The sequence below is a fragment of the Equus asinus genome, chromosome 14, assembly GCF_041296235.1.
Source record: "Equus asinus isolate D_3611 breed Donkey chromosome 14, EquAss-T2T_v2, whole genome shotgun sequence".
NCBI lineage: Eukaryota > Metazoa > Chordata > Mammalia > Perissodactyla > Equidae > Equus > Equus asinus.
The window spans coordinates 13972694-13995655 of NC_091803.1; the positions used below are offsets into that span (position 1 = coordinate 13972694).

The window sequence follows — 22962 nt, forward strand, 5'->3', positions numbered from 1 at the left end:
TGGGTGCTCAGGCCCTAGTCCTGGGAGGAGATGCCATGGAGTGGCGGGGGTGGGGGGGGGAGACCCAAGGAAGGCAAGTGGCAAGATTAGGGGAGGGAGAGGAAGGAGGGAGAGGTCTGTGTGAAGGGAGAATGTGGGAATGGGAACAGAGGCTGGAGAAGAGGAAGAGGTTGGAGGGTGTGAAGGACCAGGGCTGAGAAAGGAAGGGGAGCCTGGCGAGAGGAGAGGAGGCGAGGCTGGGAGCTGAGGAGGGAAGCTGCTCTGAGAAAAGACAGCAGCGGAGGAGCTGGAGGCAGAGGATCTGTGGCCCTTCACCCAGGTCACAGGGAAAGGACAGACTGGACGACAAGCAGAAAGAGGAAGAACGTGGAAGGGGTGGAGGTGTTTGGGAAGCATGGTGTTCAAGATGGAGAGAAACCAGGAGGCACAGAAGGACAAACAGAAATGGGGACGAAAGGCGGAGGAAAGGGGGCACCAGAGAAGGATGAGGGGGAAGCATTCTGTCATTCTGGGAAAGAATCAGAGAAAGAGCTGGACCCTTCGGTCCACTGTTCTCAGGGTTTTGTTTTTGTTTTTTGTTTTCTTTAGGAGACAGAGCCGCAGGAAGTGAAGGGCCTGGCCTGTTGCAGACACCTGAGGATTCAGACTGGAGAGTCAGGATGGGAGCAGCTGTGAAAGGCTCACTCCTGCTGTTCTCATAGGAAACTCCCTGTTTCCCAAACCAGCGCCCCCTGCCCACCCCGCCCCACCTTGGAGGACAAGCATTCACCTGGCTGGGGTTCTGGCTTTAGTCCGCAGACCTGCAGGGGGATAAATGGGGTGTTAGTGTGCCATCCACAGACAGCATCTCTCCTCCTGCCTTCTCTGCTCCGTCCTACTCTGAGCCCATCCTTGGAGAGACCAGAGCAGCGAGCAGCTCTGCTGAAACCCCTCTGGGAAGGGCCTGGGACTCCGTACCCACACCTGTTCTACCATTGTCCCCAGCACCACATGAGGAGAGCAGCTCTTCTCTGCACCATGCGCCCCCTTTGCCTTGCCCTCTCTCCCAACCATTCCCTCTGTTTCTTTCTCCCTTCCTTGGACTCCCCTGCATTCCCCAGCCTGATCCTTCCACTGCTGAACCCTGGCCCCCCCAGGCCGCTCCTTCACTCCTCTTGTCACAGGCACCCCTCACTCCTGCCCTGACAAACCAGCTTCTTGTGCTTTCCTTCTAGGTTGTGGCTGTTTTTCTCTCCCACCTTTTGAACCTCATGACTGGAATCCGTGTTTGCACTGCAGCCCGTTCCTCTCCATCATCTTCCACTGACCCTCTGCTGTCTCCCCGTGCCCTCTCCCCCCACATCCTCCTCAAGTCTGTCTGCAGTATTTCCCAGGGAATGGGCCCCTGGTCCACAGACCTCCTCTCTACCACCCATCACCATCTTGGAGGTCTCATCATGCATGGTGACAACCCTCTGAACACACTCCAGTGAACTCCACTCCACTCAGCCATTCCCTGCACTTTTATTTTTCATTTATTGGCACTGAGAACTCTAAATATTAAGTACTGGTATCATTTTCATGCTACAACTTTCTTTCCTTCCAGCTCTCTCTCTCTCTCTGCTATACCTGTGCTTTGACCTCACTGAACTCTTGTCCCTTGATAATCCACTCCCTTCCAGGTTATCCAAGCTCCCTCCTGAGCCCTCCACTCTCCATCATGCTCTCACTAGCTCCTTGGCCTCCTGTGTTCCCTGTCCTTGGGCCACACCCAGCTGACAAATCTCCCATCCTGGATGTGTCCCATGGCAGAGAATGCTATTTGCTTCCCCAATATCCATTCACTTCTTACTCAATTACAGAATCTGGATTTTATTTGTAGTGGCAGTGTGCTCCCCTACAGATAGACGTGGGATGTGTGACTAAATTTTAGCCAATAAAATGTCAGGGGAAGTTGTGGGTAGGACTTTCAGGAAGGCTCTTTAAAAGGAGGACAGACAGCTGGGGCATACGCTTTTTATCCTTTCATCCTTTCTCCTGTTTCCTGCCTGGATTCAGAAATAATGGGCTGGAGTCCTCGCAGCCGTCTTGGACCATGAGGCAACCTTCAGGATAGAAGCCAGTATCCAGGACAGTGAGCAGAAACATAGGAGCCTGAGTGCCTAGGGACAGTGGCCTCTGCTGTCTGCCTCCAGATGCTTTTATATGAGGGAAAAAATTAACTCAAGGTCATTTAAGCCACTATCACTTCTGGTCTCTGGTGCTAGTGGGTTTTATCTCATAATTACGATGGTCTTCACCACTCCACAGTTATAAAATAGTCTCACATGCTTTCTTCTAGCACTAGGGTTAGTTTTCTCCTCATCTGATTCTTTGATTTCCAAAATAAATTGAATTTGTTTTGGTGCAAATTATGAGGTAGGGAGATCATTTTTTCTTAGATGGCTACTCAATTGTTCCATCTCTACACCATTTATTACATTAACCATATTTCTGCACTGATTGGAAACGCTACCTTTTAACCTACTAAATTCTGCATGTATTTGGGCCTGTTTACATCCTGCCTGTATTTGGGTTTTCCTCTTCCCTTCCATTGGCTTTTCTGTGTATTAATATGACAGTGTCAAGTCATTTTAATTATTGTAGCTTAGTAATTATAAGTGCTAATGCTCATCTAGTGCTTACTCTGTGCCAGAATCTATTCCAAGTGCGTTATGTTCAATCATCATAACAACCTCCAGTGAAGTACTATTATTATTCCCATTTTATTGATGAGTAAGTTGAGGCAAAGATAATAGTACCATGTGCCAGGGTGTACCCAGCCCGGGTGTCAGACAGGATTGACTGCAGGCAGTCATATATGTTTAGTAATATATATGTATAATTATATCCACATTCTATGCTCATCACCTCTGTGCTTTAGTATCTGATAAGGCTAATCTAGTCTTGTTGCAAATTCTCTTTAAAGTAATTTCAAATCAATTTTGGAGGGTGTTGGGGTATAAATAATCAATGCCTCCAGCCCTGTCCTCTCTGTGGGCTGTGAGTGCATACATCCAAATTTCTGATGGACATCTCTACTCAGATGCCACACAGGTATCTCAAACACAAAGTACCCAAACTAGAGAATCTTCGTTCTCTCCACACATGGTCTTGACCTCCTTTGTTTCCTAATTTACTTGATGGTTCCATCATAGCCTCAGTCACCCAAGTTGAAAACAGGGGACTTATTTCCACTCCCTTGCCCCACATCAAGCCCATCACCAGGTCTTACTGGTTTCCCCTCTTAAACTTTTCCAGGATCTGGCCATTCCCTCCATCCGCACGGCCAGGGCATTAGACTGACCCCAGCCTGGCCCACCTCCGGCCCCTCCACCACAGACTGATGTATCTGTAAGGCGAAGCTGAGGTTGCCACTTTGCTGCTTCACGTTGCCTCTGGACCACAGGCTCTTGGTATGATTTACAAGGTCCTCTCCTCCAGCTGCTGCCTCCTCCACAGCACTGAGCTACTTATAGGTCCCAGAATGGTTTCCTCCCCCTGGATGGACAGTGACCTCTATCCAACCCTCACCACTTGCCTGGCTAATTCCTTTTTAGTCTTTGAGACTTTTTGAAGGTGTCACTTCCTCTGGGAAGTCCTCCCTGATCACCCCTCCTTTGTCCCAATCTAGCATAGTTCTTTCCAATTGAGGCAATTAGCCCTTGAACCAGCTTCCACCTCCTTCTTCTCCTTCTGAGTTCCTTGAAAGAAGGGCCTATGATTTATTTACTTTTCTATCTCCAGTTATAAGCCAGGCCCTGGAAAATGGGCACTCAACCAATACTTGTTGAGCAGAGCCAACTTCCTGTGCCTTCAGCTCTCTCCTTACCTTTCCAGGGCAGACCCTCCCCTCCCCGTGAACCAAGAGGTGAGGACTGATGAGAAATGATTAAGTCAAGAGACAAGAAGCATAAAATGATCAGATTGTGGAGAGGGGCTGGTCTTGATCAGTGGTTCTCAAACTTGATCATGCACAGACTCCACTTGAGGAGACCGTTACAAATGCAGATTCAGATCCTCCCCCATGACCCCTGACCTCGAGCCCAGCAGGGATCTGCATTTTTAAGGGCACCTGGGGTCATTCTTATGCAGGTGGGTTCTGAGAAACACCAACTGGGAAGCTAGGGGAGAGGGCGGGGCTCCGGACCGCTTACCTTTCCTTCTCTTCCACCTGAGGTAGACCATCAGTCCCAAAATTGTGATTTTCAGCACAGCACTGGCCAGTGCCACCCCAACCACAGGTTCCAGACTCGGGGACTGAGACTCTGAGTTCCTCTTGCCCCCTGAGTCCCTGCAGTCGACTGTGGTCGTGGTGGCAGTAGTTGTGGCAGCAGTGGTGGTAGGGCCCAGGGTGGTTGTCTTGACAGCTGAAAAGACATGAGATATAAGCAAATTCTCCCTTGGGGGTGTGGCAGTATCTGGGTGAAACTGTCACATCTTGTTCCCTAGTTTGGGGAATGTTGGGGGTGGGGAGCAACTCTCTGAAGCTCTCACAAGGGAGGGGAGTAACAGGGGAAATGCTGAAGGCTTAGAGTCCAGATCATGCAGTTTAAATCCTGACTCTCCCACCAATCACTGTTGTGACCACAGAACCTCATTTCATCACGGGATGAAATGGCTAAATCACAGGATTAAAAAAAAATTTTAAATTGTGGTAAAAGACACAGAACATAAAATGTACCATTTTAACCATATTTAAGTGTACAGTTCAGTGGCATTATGTACATTCACATTGTTGTGCAACCCTTACCACCATCCATCTCCAGAGTGTTTTCATCTTCCCAAACTGAAAACTCTGTCCCCATTAAACACTAACTCACCAGTCCCTCTTCCTCCAGCCCCTGGAAACCACCATTCTACCTTCTGTGTCTTTGAATTTGATTACTCTAGAGATGATGTATAAGTGGAAACAAACAGTATTTGTCCTTTAAACATGGTTGTTTTAATATGTGAAAAAACATCTACAAAGCACCTGGTGTATATAGAATGTGCTTTTAAGGTTAAATTCACATTTAAGTCCAAGAAAAAGATTGTACCTTCTTTTAATGGACCATTAAAAAATTGACCAAATATTCAGCCAAAGAAAAAAGATCCAATTCCAATATTACCTTCAGGTCAGTGTGGATGGAATTCACTGTCCACTCTTACTAGAAATTAATAATAAAAATGTCAATACCATTCCTCAATTGAAAAATTAAAATATAATCAAAGAAAAAATATAGTAACATGTCAGATAAAATAAAACTGATAGTAATGCATATTAAAAGCAAAACAAAACTAAAGCTACACTCAAAGTTAACTTCACAGTAGTAAACACTCTCATTATTTTAGGTGCAAAGAATATTAAAAGTGAAATTTTCAATTTCCAGAGAAAATGTACCAAAAACAGAGAGGAGCCAGCCCTAAGGAAACTCAGAGTTAGACAGTGATGAAAACCTATGTTGGAATAAATTTATTAGGAAGTAGAACAGTGGTAGGAATAATAAATGCAAGAAGTGGTTATTTAGGGGAAAAAACACAAAAAAACTGACAAGACTCTTGCAAACCTAACGAGAAAGAAAGAGGCCATTGAAATCATGATTGAGCATGTGCTCAGTTACAGGTTGATAAGTCTAAGGACCTCTGTGAAGTGGATTATTTTCTGAAACAATAAAAAATTTGACAGGAGATCTCGTTAAGATGGCAGCATAAGCAGACTCTGAACTCACCTCCTCCCATGAACACAACCAGGTTACAACTATTTTTGGAAAAATTAGTCTGGAGAGAAAACTGAAAACTGGAAAAAAGAACCCCCAGAACAAGTGACAGCCCTGACTAAGCTAGAAGAGGCAGAAATTCCTGCTGGAGAGGAAAAAAGCCACCTTTGGGAGCAGTGGAGCATCTCAGCTCGCCAGGCGGGAGCCACCCTAAGGTACGTAGCCCTCCCTGGAGGAGTGAGGTCCGGAGCTGGGGCCGATACTGCTATAAGCATCCTTCAGACTCAGCCCAACTGAGACAAGGGTCTTACTGTCTGGCTTCACTGGCTATTAACTGCAGCGAGGACACCCTCAGAAAGGCTGTCGGCCAAAAGCCGAAAAGACCTGGGTCTTAAAGGGCCCACACACAAACTCACTCATTGCAGGAAACTAAAATCACCAGAGAGAAGGCTGACAGTCCTTTGGTGAAATGAGACTCACCTGGTGGGCTCTGGGGGTATCTTGATGAGAGGAGGGACCTCTCCAGAGACTGACACATTGGTGGGGCCATTGTTCTGAGCTGGTCCAGGTGTGCTGACACAGACCCCAGGTGGGCGCCATTGAGGTTCTTCCCTTTGCCTGTTAGCCCAGGGATCTGCCACACCCAGTAGAGCACAGATTTAATCCAGGGCAGGCAGCCCACCCTAGGGACCGGCCCCACCCAACAGCAAGTCCTCAGGTTACTTTTTGGCCTGCATTGACTGGGTGCCTTGATCCTCTACAGACAGGTGAATGTGTCTGCCTCTGTGGGGCAGGGCCTGTGTGAGGACCAGGTGAACTGTGGGGGGCATTGTTAGAGAGGCAGGGACCTCTGCAGTGCAGCATCAGGGTACAATCCAGAGAGTTGGCAAGTGTACACAGACCAAGACTGTGTTGACAGGTGTGTGTGTGGTCCTGTGGGGGGTGAGGCTTAGCAGCAGCAGCAGACCTGTGCTTCACAAATAGCCATAAAAAGGATAAGCTCCACCTTCCAAAGCCTGAAACAACTGAGTGCTCCCATGCCTGAGGCCAGCCCCACTCAGCTGCACTCCTAAGAGAACTGACAACAGCCTTGTAGGCCTGAAGCCTATCACAACTGTAAGCCCCTGAGCCTAGCAACCAATTAAGAGGAAAACTGAAAGAGGAATGTGCTGACAGACTTTGTAGCTAATGGTGCTGAGGCTCCCCAAACTGGATTTACAAACAGTTGGCCAGGGAAGGAAAGACTAGATTCCCTGGGCACCTGAAGTAAGAGAAACCCTGCCACAGCAGAAAGATGCAAGTAGCCCACAAAGGAGTCACTCCTAGATCATTTTGACTGGTGATGAGAGGCAAGCACACTTCTGGGCCTCATAAGGCATCTCATACATAAGGCCACTTCTCCAAGATCAGGAGACGTAGCCGACTCACCTAATACATAGAAATAAGCATAGAGAAAGAAGCATAATGAGGAGACAAAGGAATACTTTCCAAGCAAGGGAACAGGACAAAACCCCAGAAAAAGGACTAAATGAAACAGAAACAAGCGACCTACTAGACAAAGAGTTCAAACAAAATATCATAAGGAGGGTCACAGATATTGCGAGAAGACGGGATGAACACAGTGAGCTCATCAGCAAAGAACTAGAAAATATAAAAAAGAACCGATCAGAAATGAAGCATGCAATACTGGAAATGAAAAATTCACTAAAGGGACTCAATAGGAGAGTAGAGGATGCAGAAGAATGGATCAGTGAGCCAGATGAAAGACTGGAAGAAATCACACAAGCTGAACAGAAAAAAGAAAAAAGAATTAGACAGAATGAAAACAGTCTAAGGGAACTCCGGGACAATATCAAGCATGCTAACATTTGGATTATAGGTGTTCCAGAAGGAGAAGAGAGAGACAAATGAGCAGAAAATTTATTTGAAGAAATAATAGATGAAAATTTTCCTAACCTAAGGAAGGAAACAGACATCCAAGAACAGGAAGCACAGAGAGCTCCAAACAAGAGAAGCCCGAAGAGGCCCACACCAAGACATATTATAATTAAAATGTCCAAAATTAAAGATAAAGAGATAATCCTAAAAGTAGCAAGAGAAAGGCCACAAGTGACATACAAAGGAAAGCCCATAAGGCTATCAGCAGACTTCTCAGCCAAAACCCTACAGGCGAGAAGAGAATGGCACAACATATTTAAAGTGCTAAAAGCAAAAAAACCTACAGCCAAGAATACTCTATCCATCAAGGTTGTCATTCAGAATTGAAGGAGAGATAAAGAGCATCCCAGACAAGCAAAAACTAAAGGAGTTTATCACCAAGAAACCAGTTCTACAAGAAATGCTGAAGGGACTTATTTAAGTGGGAAAGCAATGACCACAAATAGAGATTAAAAAATTATTTAAAAAAAACACAAAAACCAGGCAATAAAATCACTTGTAAAGGTAAAAATATAGTAAAGGTAGCAGGTCAACTACCTGTGAAGATAATATGAAGGTTAAAAGACAAATGTACTAAAATCACCTATTTCAATGATAAGAGGGTAATGGATAGACACACACTAAACAAGAGACTATATATAATTTGAAAAACATAAAGTGTGGCAGGAGGAGAGTGAAAAAGTAGCGCTCTTAGAGGTCAAGCTAAAGAGTCTATCAACTCAATATAGACTGTTATATACATAAAATATTAAATAGGATCCTCATGGTAATCACAAATCAGAAACCTATAATAAGTAAGCAAAAAAGTAAGACAAAAGAAATCAAACATATTACTAAAGACAGCCATCAAACCACAAGGGAAGAGAGCAAGAGAAAAAGAAAGGAACAGAGGAGAACTACTAAAACACTCAGAAAAAAAGTAACAAAATGGCAATAAATACATATTTATCAATAGCTGCTTTAAACGTCAATGGACTAAATGCTCCAACCAAATACCATAGGGTGGCCAATTGGATAAAAAACAAGATCCATGTATACGCTGCATACAAGAGACACACTTCAGACCTAAAGACATTCTCAAACTGAAAGTGAAAGGATGGGAAAATATATTCCATACAAATGGCAAAGAAAAGAAAGCGAGGGTAGTAATACTTATATCAGACAAAATAGACTTAAAACAAAAACTGTAACAGGAGACAAAGACTGGCACTACATGGTGATAAAGGGAACAATCCAGCAAGAAGATATAACATTTGTAAATATCTATGCACCCAACATAGGAACACTTAAAGATATAAATCAATTATTAACAGACATAAAAGGAGAAATAGACAGTAACACAATAATAGCAGGAGACTTTAACACTCCACTTACACCAATGGGTAGATCATCCAAACAGAAGATCAGTAAGGAAACACTGGCCTTAAAGGACACATTAGACCAGATGGACTTAATAGACATATACAGAACATTCCATCCCCAAACCACAGAATACATATTATTTTTCAAACGCACATGGAACATTCTCCAGGATTGATCACATATTAGGTCACAAAACAAATCTCAATAAACATAAGAAGATTGAAATAAAACCATGCATCTTTTCTGACCACAAAGGTATGAAACTAGAAATCAACTACAGGAAGAAAACCAGAAAAGCCATAAAAATTTGGAGATTAAACAAAATGCTACTGAACAATGATTGGGTCAATGAAGAAATCAAGGGAGAAATCAAAAAATTCCTGGAGACAAATGAAAATGAGAATACAACATGCCAAAATCTGTGGGATACAGCAAAAGCAGTTCTAAGAGGGAAGTTTATAGCAATTCAGGCCTACCTCAACAAAGAAGAAAAATCCCAAATAAACAATCTACAAGTGCATCTAAACGTACTGGAAAAAGAAGAACAAACAAAGGCCAAATCAGCAGAAGGAAGGAAATAATAAAAATCAGAGCAGAAATAAATGAAATAGAGACTAAAAAACAACAGAAATGAAACCAAGAGTTTGAAAGATAAACAAAATTGACAAACCCTTAGCTAGACTCACCAAGAAAAAAAGAGAGAAGGCTCAAATCAATAAAATCAGAAATGAAAGAGGAGAGATTACAATGGACACCTCAGAAATACAAAATATAATAAGAGAATACTATGAAAAGCTATATACCAACAAATTGGATAATCTAGGAGAAATGGATAAATTCTTAGAAACATACAACCTTCCAAAACTGGACCAAGAAGAAGTAGAGAATTTGAATAGACAAATCACCAGTAAGGAGATCAAAACAGCAATCAAAAACCTCCCAAAAATTAGAAGTCCAGGACCAGATGGCTTCCCTGGTGAATTCCACCAAACATTCAAAGACGACTTAATACTTACCCTTCTCAAACTCTTCCAAAACATTGAAAAGGAGGGGAGGCTTCCTAACTCATTCTACGGAGCCAACATTATCCTGATGTCAGAACCAGACAAGGGCAACACAAAAAAAGAAAATTACAGGCCAATATCACTGATGAACATTGATGCAAAAATCCTGAACAAAATACTAGCAAATCAAATACAACGATACATTAAAAACATCATACATCATGATGAAGTGGGTTTCATTCCAGAGATGCAGGGATGGTTCACTATCTGCAAATCTATCAATGTGATACACTACATTAAGAAAATGAAGAATAAAAATCACATGATCATCTCAATAGGTGCAGAGAAAGCATTTGAGAAGATACAGCGTCCATTTATGATAAAAACTCTAAATAAAATGGGTATAGAAGGAAAATACCTCAACATAATAAAGCCCATATATGACAAACCCACAGCAAACATCATTCTCAATGGAGAAAAACTGAAAGCTAATCCCTCTAAGAAGAGGAACCAGACAAGGACGCCCACTGTCACTACTCTTATTTAACATAGTATTGGAAGTCCTAGCCAGAGAAATCAGGCAAGAAAAAGCAATAAAAGGGATCCACATTGAAAAAGAAGAAGCAAAACTGTCACTCTTTGGAGATGACATTATTTTATATATAGGAAACCCTAAAGAATCCACTAAAAGACTTTTAGAAACAATAAATGAATACAATCAAATTGTGGGATGCAAAATAAACATGCAAAAATTGGTTGCATTTCTATATACTAACAATGAAGTAGCAGAAAAAGAAATTAAGAATACAATCCCATTTACAATTGCAACAAAAAGAATAAAATATCTAGGAATAAACTTAACCAAAACCTGAAAACTATAAAATATTCTTGAAAGAAATTGAAGAAGACACACAGAAATGGAAAGATATTCCATGTTCTTAGATTGGCAGAATTAACATTGTTAAAATGTCCATACTTCCTAAAGCAATCTATAGATTCAACACAATCCCTATCAAAGTTCCAACAACATTTTTCACAGAAATAGAACAAAGAATCCTAAAATTTATGTAGAACAACAAAAGACCCCAAGCACCAGTTTGGGACGCCAAAGGATTCCTGAGAAAAAAGAACAAAGCTGGAGGTATCACACACCCTGATTTCAAAATATACTACAAAGCCATAGCAACCAAAACAGCATGGTACTGGCACAAAAACAGACACACAGATCAATGGAACAGAATTGAGAGTCCAGAAATAATCCCACACATTTATGGACAGCTAATATTCCACAAGAGAGCCAAGAGCATACGATGGAGAAAGGAGAGTCTCTTCAATAAATGGTGTTGGGAAAACTGGACAGCCACATGCAAAAGAATGAAAGTAGACCATTCCCTTACACTATGCACTAAAATCAACTCAAAATGGATTAAAGACTTGAATGTAAGACCCAAAACCATGAAACTTTTAGAAGAAAATATAAGCAGTATGCTCTTTGACATCGGTCTTAGCAGCATATTTTCAAGTACCATGTCTGACCGGACAATGGAAACAAAAGATAAAAATGAATCAGTGGAACTACATTGAACTAAAAAGCTTCTGCACAGCAAAGAAAACCATCAACAAAATGAAAAGACAACCTAACAATTGGGAGAAGATATTTGCAAACGATATATCAGATAAGGGGTTAGTATCCAAAATATACAAAGAACTCACACATCTCAACAACAAAAAACCCAACAAACCAATTAAAAAATGGGCAAAAGATATGAACAGAGATTTCTCCAAAGAAGATATACGGATGGCCAACAGGCATATGAAAAGATGTTCAACATCATTACCTATCAGGGAAATGCAAATCAAAATTACAATGAGGTATCACCTCACTCCGGTCAGAATGGCTATAATAACAACACAGGACACAACAAATGTTGGAGAGGATGTGGAGAGAAGGGAACACTTGTACACTGCTGATGGGAGTGCAAACTGGTGCAGCCACTATGGAAAGCAGTATGAAGTATCCTCAGAAAATGAAGAATAGATGTACCATATGATCCAGCTATCCCACTGCTGGGTAGTTATCCAAAGAACTTGAAAACACAAAGGCATAAAGATACATGCACCCTTATGTTCATTGCAGCATTATACACAATAGCCAAGACTTGGAAGCAACCTAGGTGCCCATCAAGGGATGAATGGATAAAGAAGATGTCATATTTATACACAATGGAATACTACTCAGCAATAAGAAATGATGAAATCTGGCCATTTGTGACAACATAGGTGGAACTTGAGGGCATTATGCTGAATGAATATAGGCAGAGGGAGAAAATCAAACACTGTATGATCTCACTCATAAATAGAAGATAAAAACAACGACAAGCAAACACATAACAATGGAGATTGGATTGGTGGTTACCACAGAGGAAGAGGGGGAGGGCAAAAGGGATGATTAGGTTCACATGTGAGGGAATGGACTATAATTAGTTTTTGGGTGGTGAACATGATGTAATCTACACAGAATTCGAAATATATTACGATGAACATCTGAAAGCTATATAATGTTATAATCCGATGTTACTGCAATTAAAAAAATAAAAAAGTTGAAAAAGTTGATTTAAGCAATAGTAAACTATAACTGACAGGTAGACAAAGAAGATGTTAAGAACGCTATGAAAGAACTACCTTTCATAAAGATTTTAAGTTCAGGAGGTTTTATGGGTAAATTCTTGTAAAAATTTAAGGAACAGATTATTCCCACATAGAAGATTCTAGAACAGAGAGAAATATGGAAAACTATGTAATTCTAATTCACTTCATAAAATGGTAACATAACCCTGATGCTAATATCCATTCATAATTTTTAAAGATGCAGATTAAAACAACAAAGGATAGGTGTTTTTTTAAAAAGATCTGAGAGGAGGAAAATCCCCAGTATTGGTGAGGATTTGGGGAAAGAGGACCTTCACACAGCTGGAATATAAGTTGGCACAGCCTTTGGGAATGTGTGTGGGACTATCTATCAAAATGTGAAAGACCCGTGCATGCCCTTTGACCTGGTGATTTCAGTGCTAGGAATTTATCCCGTGGAAACGCTGTGCACGTGTTCAAAGGTCTGTGTTTAAGGGTGCTCTTTGCAGCTTTGTTTGTGATGTGACAACAACCTGAATGTCCTTAAATAGGAGACTGATTAGGTAAATGTGATACACTGTACATGGGAGACCGGCAGCCATTTTTTAAACAGGCACAGACGCCTATGTACTGCAATGGAAGGATACCAGACGTACAGGAAGTAGAAACAGCAAGTTTAGAGCAGAATAGTGTGCAGTTTGATTCTACTGTGTCACATGTCTACATCTACATCTAAATCTACATCTGTATCTATGTCTGTAAGGTGAACATTTCCACGGAAGGAGGTGGTGGCCGGGGAGATAAAGTGGAGAAGGAGGATTTTACTTTTCATTTGACTCCCATCTGTGTCATTTGAGCATTTTTTTTATTATGTGCAAGTATTACCAGTACCTTTATTATTTTCAAAATGCAATATTTATCTTTATCAAAGTTGTATAGGCACATAATTTAAAGAGTCAGCAAATTCCACGCAGCTTATAAAAACAGCGACCCTGCATAAGCCTCCTCACTCCCTTCCACTCCCCAGAGGCAACTATTTTCAGCACCTTTAGCTATTTCCTTTGGCATTAACCTTGTATTTCTAAATGACATGCACACACTGCTGTTGCTTGATTTTGTTGTTTTGGGTGGTATCTATTCACTTCCAATATTGAAACTGAGGATTTAGATCTCTTACATCCACATTTTCTCCATCTTACTCAACTTCTCAGCATTTAATTTTATCCCTTTCATGAAGCAGGTCTTCATTTGGCTTCTGGGACAATATTTTCTCTCTTGGTTTTTCTCCTGCCCCCCTAGCAGCTCCTTCTGAGTCTTCTTTGTTGGCTCCTCCTTGTCTTCCCACGTGAACCAGTCGCGGTTCAGTCCTAGGACCTCCTCTCTGTCTACACTCACTTCCCAGACAAGCTCCTCCAGTCCCAGGGCATTAACTACCAGCGATATGCTGATGACCCTCAAATTTACACATCCAGCCATATCTCCCTCTGTGCTCCAGACTCAGATCTCACTGCTTGCATCTCACTGCCTCATGGCCTCCATTACTTTCTCCAGTAGCATCTCAAATTTAAAATGTCCTGAACAGAACTCTGGGTTCCCTCCCAGACCTGTTCCCCCCCCATTCTCCCTGTCAATAAATGGCAACTCCATTCTTCAAGATGCTCAGGCCAAAAGGCTTAGAATCATCATTGGTTCTTCTTTCTTTCTCACCCCCTACATCCAATCATCTGCAAATCCTGTCTGCTCTGTCTTCACAATATCACCAGCATCTGGCTACTTTTCACCTGCCCTTGCTGTCACCCTGTTGAAGCCACATCATCTCTTACTGGTCTCCCTTCACTTGATCTTGCTCATCATTGTAGTCTTACTCTCCATAGACAGCCAGAGGGACACTTTTACAGTGTAGATCAGATCAATGTAGATCAGATCACGGCACTCCTCTGCAGGAAACCCTCACAGGCTCCCATGACACTCAGAGTGAAAGCTCTTCCCCTGACTTTCAAAGCCACCACAGGACCTGCTCCCACTGCCTGTTCTGATCTCAACTCCTGCCACCCTCAGTGTCTTCATCTTGCTTTAGCCACACTTGTCCCACCTCATGGCCTTGCCCTTGCTGTTCCCTTTTGACCAGATATTCTTCTCCAGATCTCTCCCTCACTTCCTACAGATCTGTGCCTAGCCTGGAATTTTCTGCTGGCTTCTCTAGATCCAGCCCCCAACCCCTCTCTACCCTGCTTTGTGCCTTTGGAGGCTGGTCTTGGTGGACTCCACTCATGGGCTCTCTCACTGGCTGGTTCCTATTCAGTGGCCAGTAGTAGTCACCAGTGGGAGACAGAAGAGAGAGGAGGGTAGTTCAGGGCATAGCTCTTGGCCCCCTCCCTGACAGGCACTGTATTAGTCAGGGTTCTCCAGAGAAATAGAACCAATAGGATACACAGACATATAGAAAGAGTTTTGTTATGAGGGATTGGCGCACACAATTATGATGGCTGAGAAGTCCCACAATCTGCCATCTGTAAGCTGGAGGCCCAGGAAACCCCATGGTGTAGTTCCAGTGCAAAACTGAAGGCCTGAGAACCAGAGAGGCCAATGTTCTAAGTCTTAGTCTCATTCCGAAGGCCAGAGGACCAGGAGCTTCAATGTCCGAAGGCAGGAGAAGATGGATGTCCCAGCTCAAGCAGAGAGCAAATTTGTCCTTCCTCCACCTTTTTGTTCTGTTTGGGCCCTCAAGAGATTAGATGATGCCCATCCACTGCTCATCTGTACTGAAAACACTCTCACTCTAGGACACAACCAGAAATGATATCTTACCAGCTATCTGGGCATCCCTTAGTCCAGTCAAGTTGGCACTTAGAACTAACCATCATGTTGACTCCATCTTCCCAGAGGTCACAGCTCCTCTCTGGGGCCCTCTCATGTACTCCAGTCCTCTCTGGGTACCAGTACTTTCTCCCTCCCCTGCTCCTTAGGTCTGTGGCTGCTCCCAGGAGTCTCACCATCCCTGACTGATTTCCCTACCCTGTGCCCCACTGAAAACTCTCCTCAGTTACCCTGTTTGACTGGTTTTTCCTGCCAGCACTCTGGCTAATGTCCCAGAGGCCTGCCCTGTCCCATCTGAATAAAGCAACACCCCAGCCACCTCTATCCCACTGATTCTGCTTCTTTTTCCTCCTTTTCTCCTTTTACCAACACCTGACATACAGGCAGAATTAATTTCTTTGCTTTTTTTAGTCTTCTTGCCACACTCAAATGTACGTTCCATCGTTGAGCCCTTTTCTGTTTTGTTTTGTTTTTAACTGCTGTTTGCCCAGTGCCCAGCTTAGCGCCTGACACATGGCAGGCACTCAGTCAGTGTTTGTTAAGTCAGAGGTGAGACATCTTGGATCAATCCTCAATTTTCCGTGTCTTTCCTTTTAGTTTCTGTATTACTTTCCGGTGGCTGCTGTAATGGATCACCACAGACTGGGTGACTTACAAGAACAGAGTTCAATCTCCCACAGCCTAGGACAGCAGCTGGGGATTGAGTGTCAGCCGGCTGCACGCCCTCGGGAGGCTCTGAGGAGGGTCTGTTCCCTGTTCTTCCAGCTCCTGGTGGCCGCCTCACTCCTGTCTCGGCCTCCGTGGCCACACTGCCTGCTCTTCCGTCTGTGTCAAGCTCCCTCTGCCTTTCTCTTCTAAGGACACTGGTGTTTGCATTTAGGTCCCACCCAGATCATCCCAGACAACCTCCTCATCTCACAATCCCCAACTGATTCACATCTGTCACCACGTAAGGTAACAGTCACAGGTTCTGGAAATTCGGATGTGGACATATCTTCGGGGGCCTCAATTCAACATGCTACAGTTTGTAAATCTTTGACCTTTTATTCTACCTTCTGAGAGATTTCTAAAAAATTTGTCTTTCCATCCTTTTATTGAGTTTTCCATCCGTGTTATTACGTCTCTAATTTTCAAGAGCTCTTTTACTGTTTGGAAAGCTCCTTTGTAAGGCACTCTTTCTGGCGACACGTATGCGACCTCTGAACTTCCTGACAATGATGGTTATTTGAAAGTTCTGTTCTCCCTCTGTTGTTTTGGTTCCTTTTGCTCTCTGCCTTTCATGGGAGAAGCTTTCCCTAAATGTTTAGTCTAAGCATATTTTAAAATGGGATGTCTGACCTCGGCATCCCAGACACAGCTGAGGCGTTGGTGCATCCACAGTGCTGGGGGACTTGGTGTGAGGCTGAGACCCCACTCTCCCTGTGCCCTTGGCTCTCAGCATGCAGAGAGCCGGCTGACTGGAAGCTGTGTGTGTGGGTGGGAGAAAGTGCTTGTCAGTTAGTGGGCTGTAGGGTGATCGGTTAGATTTCTAGGTCTTTTTTGGCCCATCAGATAGATTTCCCAGAGAAGAACCCCTGATCTTCTGCCCGTGGTGGGGGGATACCAGCCTGGCTGCCTGAGTCTTGGGCGGCACCTGAGGGGGTCGAGGTGTGTAGGGTCTCATCAGTTCACCAAACCTCCGGTTTCAAGGACTGAACCTTTGCCCCCCGTATGTCGGGTGTAATCCTCCCAGTGTCCCTCTGTTCATCCTTTCTGGAAAGCCCATCTCCAGTCTTCCGCTGGGTGGGAGATGGGGGGATGGAGGTTTCCTCCTTCTTAAAGCAATTTTCAACTTGTCCTCTAGTTTTCAGACTCCTTTCGCTCCCACTTCCAAGGGTCCTTGTGGACGCCATTCCAGAACCTTTAGGGGGTTTTGCGGTGCAAATCGCCTTTCTTCTGGGTTTCCCCACTCCTCGCTTAGGGTTTAGCTCCTCTGGTCTCCCAAGCCAGTTACACTAGTCTATCAGCTTCCAGCTTCCCAACTTTTGTTTTTGTCCACCTGGCTCACATATTTTTGTCCGTGTGGATTTTTGTCTTAAAAATTCTCTTCGCTGTGATTTTAGTAGCTTTGGGGAGGCATGGAGGTAAACCCTCCAGTTTGGCCAGAATTTATGTATTACTTTTACAATGAAAACTGTAAAAAGTAAACATTCAAAAAATAATGTTGCACATTCATAATAAAAATAAAGAATAAATAGGAAAAAGTCTTGTGAGACATTTACATAATCTTTAGAAGAACACCCCCAAGGTCTTCTGACGAACATGAAAGAGGACTCGTTCCTGGGTGGGAGACTGTATATTACACTGATTTCCGTTTCTATCAATTGCTTTACAGGTTTAACACAATTCTGATTTACACAATCCCTGTGAGTGTTTTTCTGAGGACTTGTCAAACTTGTTCTAACATTTATGTGAAAGAACAGGCAGGCAACAATAATAAGGTTTTTGAGGAAGAAGTCATGTGGTTGAGATGGGAACAGTCTTATCAGCCATGAAACACGATAAGGTCACAAGAACTAAAAGAGTGTGACAGTGATATAAGAGCAGACAGACCAGTGAAACAGGACAGACAGACTAGAACCGGATGCTATTCCTCAAAAGAACTTAGAAAGTCAGGCCTACGAATCAATGCACAAAAGATACTCAATAAATGGGATTGGGACAATTGATTGTTTCTTGCTATAAAGATCAATTGAATTCTTCACCTCACACCATATACCAATAGAAATTCTCACTATATTAAAGAGTTTTATTGTGAAAAGTAATCAAATTATACAAAAATAAGAAGAAATTAAAGTATTTTCAACCCCTAGTGGGACATGGGGTTTGGGGCTTAGAAATAAAAGAGAATAATTACGAAGGAGAACAATTAGATTTTGCTACAGAAATAAAACATCTGTATGTGAAAAAAAATCAATAAGCCAACCACAAACTAATCAGTCACTTTTGCGACAAATATTCCTTTGGCGTGATGTCTTTGAATGGGGGTACTGCACTTGGGTTGGAAAGGTTTCTTTTTTATTACTTTCCTGTATTTTTAAAAAAATAATGAGCATGAGTATCTAATTGCATTAATTGAAAAAATTAATTTATTGATGAAAAAGCTCATAGTGAATGTGACTGAAAGGAGAAATGAGAAAAGTGAGGAAGATTCAGGAAGGAGGCAGAGGGACCTAAGGAGAGGCCACATCTCTCAGAAGCCACTTAAGGGAACAAAGGGAGGGGCAGACATTATAAATCCAAGGCTTAATCAGGATGAGCCACTTTCTGTTTGCCCTAAAACCAGCCCAGTGGTGCAGACGGGGCAGGAGTTTACAAGGGGAGGCACAGAGAGCGTCCTTCCCAAGGGAACAGATATGCTGCACTGACATTGTTTAGAACTGCCAGCCCAAGTCATTATAAAAAGCAAACCGACTTAGAGGATCTTTAGTTTTCCAAAAGATTTTCTACAGACAGTGCACCCCTATTGCCAGCGCCTGGGAGAGACCCCCTCCCCCACTGCTCTGGAGACAGTTAACCCGGGTTCAAGTTCCCACGCCCCACCCAGAAATGGAGATCTATTATGCAACACATGGATTATTAGGTTTAATACAGGTCAGGACAGGGGATGGCCCAGTGGTGCAGTGGTTAAGTGCGCAAGTTCCGCTTAGGCGGCCTGGGGTTCTCTGGTTCCGATCCCGGGTGTGGACATGGCACCACTTGGCACACCATGCTGTGCTAGGCGTCCCACGTATAAAGTAGAGGAAGATGGGCACGGATGTTAGCTCAGGGCCAGTCTTCCTCAGCAAAAAGAGGAGGACTGGCAGCAGTTAGCCCAGGGCTAACCTTCCTCAAAAACAAAAACAAAAAACAGGTCAGGATAACAAGACAATCAAGTCAGTGGGTGAGGCCAAGCAATTGGTTAAGAGAGGAGGGTCTGGGATTAAACCGGGGTCAGATCCCACCCCGAGGGTGACTTTGGGCAGGTGTTAGGTCTGGGAGCCTCAGTTTCCCTATCTGTAAAGGGAGAAGGAGAGCAGTACCTGCTGTTACTGTGGGGCCGTGGTGTAGGTTAACTGGGGTGATGCACACCCAGGCGTTCAGCCGGATGCAGTGCACAGTAGAGGGAGCTGCCCTATTGCTGCAGCAGACGCGCCTCTTAATGACCAGGACAGAGGAGCAGGATGAGAGTGGACAACGGGGACAATGTGACGGAGAAGCACAGGGAGGGGTGGGGGCTTGGTGGGATGTCAAGAGGCAAGGAGGGTAAAGAGGATGGAGGTGGGGGGAGAGGGAGATGGGACAGGAGAGGAAACAGGAGGGATGAGGTGGGACCCTTGAGGGCCATGTTCTAGGGGGCGGGACTGGAGCCCCAGCTTGGAGCAAGAAGGGAGGCTAACTGGGGAGCCCAAAAGCTGCTGACGCCTGGGGAGTGGGGGTCGGGGCTGGACCTGGAGGGGGCAGTGAGGGGAAGTGGCAAGGAAGGCAGCCCAGGTTTGGGGAAGATTAAGGTGAAAAGGGTAAAGTTGTCAGAGGCATGGGGAGGAGTGGAGGGGAGAGGGAGAGGACTTTGAGAGAAGGGTCAGGGAGAGAGGGCCTGGGTAGGTCTGGGGGATGAGGGTGTCTGTGGCCTGCAGGAGCCTCAGCAGGGTGGGCGTGGCAGCTGCCGGGGCAGCTGGACTCACCGCGGGTGATCGTGAGGTTGGTCCCCAGGATGGACTGCCACATCTCCTTGTAGCCAATCAGTGTGTTCAACTGGACCCGGCAGAAGCAGACACTCTCGTCCTCCCACCGCAGATTCGAGATCTGGAGGGAGCCATTCTTTGAACCCTCCGTCCAGTTCAGCAAGAGCCGGTTCTTGTAATCCTTATGGATGAAATGAGGGGTCATGTTGTAGATGAACTCCCCATGGAAGTGCTTCCGTCTCCAGGATATACTCAAGTTGTGACCCTTGGTTAACACCCGGGGGTAATTGAAGGAGAAGGGGATGTGGATGGAGCCACCCTGGGGGGCTGAGAGGTGCTCTGGTTGGTCGACCCCATAGCCAGTCTTTGGATTGGATCCTGCCGAGCTACCTAGAGGAGAGAGGGAGGAGGAGAGAGTTGGAAGCCATTGGAAGAGACAAAGATAACCCCAGGGGGTCTGGCACCCTCACCCAAGGGCAGTAGGGTGACAGATGGTAGGACTGGCCCTCTGGCCTGGATGACTCCTCTCCAGGCTTGGGATAGGGAGGAGGTGAGGGGCTGGAGGGGACCCAGCACTGCAGGAACAGCCCTTAGTTAGGGGTGGGAGGCCTGGCTGGCAACCCCAGCAGACTCCTCCAGATACCCGGTCACAGCCCCTCCCAGGGACTCCTCCCATGGCCTCAGGCAGAGCCAGGGTGGTTCGGGCCACTCACCAGCCTGCAAAGATGCCAGCAGCAGCAGCAGGGGCAGCCCCATCGCCCTGCTCTCCTCCAGGGAGATGAGAAGACGAACAGCACTGTAGGGAGGCCCTATGTAGGGGCCACCTTGGGGAACTCTTGTCATCTGGAGAGCAAGGATCAGCCTCCTCCAGAGGACAGAGGGAGGGTGGGAGCCTTCCTCAAACCCGCCCACCCCCGAGTGCCCAGCACTTCCTTCATCAGTCTGGCTTCTTCTTTTCCTGTGTTGCAAGAGGGCCTCCCTTGTTGTCAGTGCAAAGAGAGCCTGATATAGATCCCCAGCCCCCATCTTCATGCTGAAGGGCGTGGTCCTGACCTTGGCTGGAGCCTCTGCTCTCCTGCCTCAACTCCCTCCCTCCGCCAGCCCCCTTGGCATCTCCTTAGGCATCAGTGTCTGTCTCTCTCTCTCACTCTCTCTCCCTTTGCTCTGGTTCCCTGAGTGTCTCCCAGTCTCTGTCTCTCTCTCTCATCCTGGGGGAGGGGGCGGCAGCAGCACAGCTCAGGTTCTTCAGAGAGAGGAAAGTGGCCATGAGTCTCTACCCAGCTACAGCCCCACAGAGAGAAGGAGGAGGGCGCCGATGGTGGTCAGACACCCTCAGCCCCAGCCCCAGTGCCACCAGGGACTCCCCTGAAGTCCTCAGGCAGAACCAATGCCTGCCAGGCCCCTTCCTGCCCCTGGTCTGCTCCCTATGTGCAGTCTCACACCCTCCCTGAGGTTAAGAGGTGAGGGTGGGCTGACATTCCCACCTCCCCAGGGAGTGGACCTTCTGGAGGCCATATCTGGACTCACAGAAGGCAAGACTGAACCTGCAGGGCCCTCTGTCCTCACCACTCCACAGATGAGGAGACCAGGCTCACAGAAGCCTTGCCCAGCTCCGTGGCTCTCAAGTGGCTGGTCTAGGACTCACACTCCAGTCTTGTGGAGTCTGCAGAGCCTGCTGCTCCTTCTGGATGCTTCTACCTGGTTGCACACAGAATCTCTGGGGCTCATCTTCCAAACGGAGTGTTCTGGGGGGTGAACCCCAGGAGGCTATATTTTTACAATGCTCCTTAGGCGATTCCACTCACAGCTGTGAGACCCCTGGCTAATCCAGGGCCTGCCTTGGACAGAGCAGGAAATGAAGACTCACAGCGGTAATGTCATCCTGGTGATAGTCCCTGGGACCATCTGGAATAGAGGACACTGCCAACCTGTGACTGGTGGAGGACTGGAGTGAAAGATTGGGGCCTGGGACCTTTCGTGGCCCACAGGGCTGGCTTTGTAGGAGGCTCTGCCTCACCCCCGCCCCAGGATGAGGTTGGAATCTGCTTACTGAGAAGTCAGTGGGAGTGAGGGGACTTAATTTCATCAGAGGAATTGGCCTCAGTCTTCTGGAGGTGGAAGCAAGCAGACGGACTTCCTTTCTCCTTTTCTCAGTTTCCTCCTCCATCTTAATAGTTTTCTTCCTTGCTTCTCCCACGGCCAGCCCAGCAGCCCCAGCTCTCTTTCTGTGTCTGCTTTTCTTATCCCTCCTCCCAGGGCTGAGAAGAGAGGTTCTGCATTTTCATGGAGTCCCCTTATCTGAGTCAGGTCTTAAATATCCATTGCCTCATTTTCAGCTTTACATTCTGTGGTGGACGTATCATTATCTTCATTTTACTCATGAGGAAACAGAGTCACAGAAACTTAATGGCATGGTGTCTTCTGGGCTATGAAAGGTGCTTGGGTGAATTGGAAACAATTGGAATGGTAAGCAGAAGAGAGGACAAGGGACCCAGTGACTCCTTGGTAGGGCCTCTGGAGGGTGGCCTGCTCTGTCTGAGGCATGACATCTGGGTTCCAATCTTGCCTTATCTCACTGGCCATGGAGCCTGGCTGGCTGGTCTCCTCCTTGCCAGGCTTTCCTAGAAGGGTGCAGGACCCCATCAGGGGTGTCACTGCCCATTCTGTTGAGTACCGGAAAACTTTTACAAAAGAGGTTCTGGATAACTTTCATATAGTAACAGCTTTTCAGGTGCCTCGGGCTCTGCTCCTTCCCCATATGGTCTCCTTAGAGGCAAGTTGCACATTTCATGT

General features: G+C 45.4%; 1 protein-coding gene across 1 annotated transcript in view; it reads right to left on the reverse strand.

Moving 5' to 3' along the window:
- LOC106836303 (paired immunoglobulin-like type 2 receptor beta) overlaps positions 1 to 21216 on the reverse strand; it is a 39657-nt gene extending 18441 nt beyond the window's left edge. The window contains exons 1-4 of the mRNA XM_070484323.1: positions 20883 to 21216; positions 20170 to 20559; positions 4176 to 4388; positions 770 to 800 (exon numbers count right to left, since the gene is read on the reverse strand). Of these exons, the coding sequence (XP_070340424.1) occupies positions 770 to 800; positions 4176 to 4388; positions 20170 to 20559; positions 20883 to 21201 (953 nt within the window). The 5' untranslated portion in view covers positions 21202 to 21216. The remainder of the gene's footprint in view (positions 1 to 769; positions 801 to 4175; positions 4389 to 20169; positions 20560 to 20882) is intronic.
- Positions 21217 to 22962: the final 1746 nt, after the last annotated feature.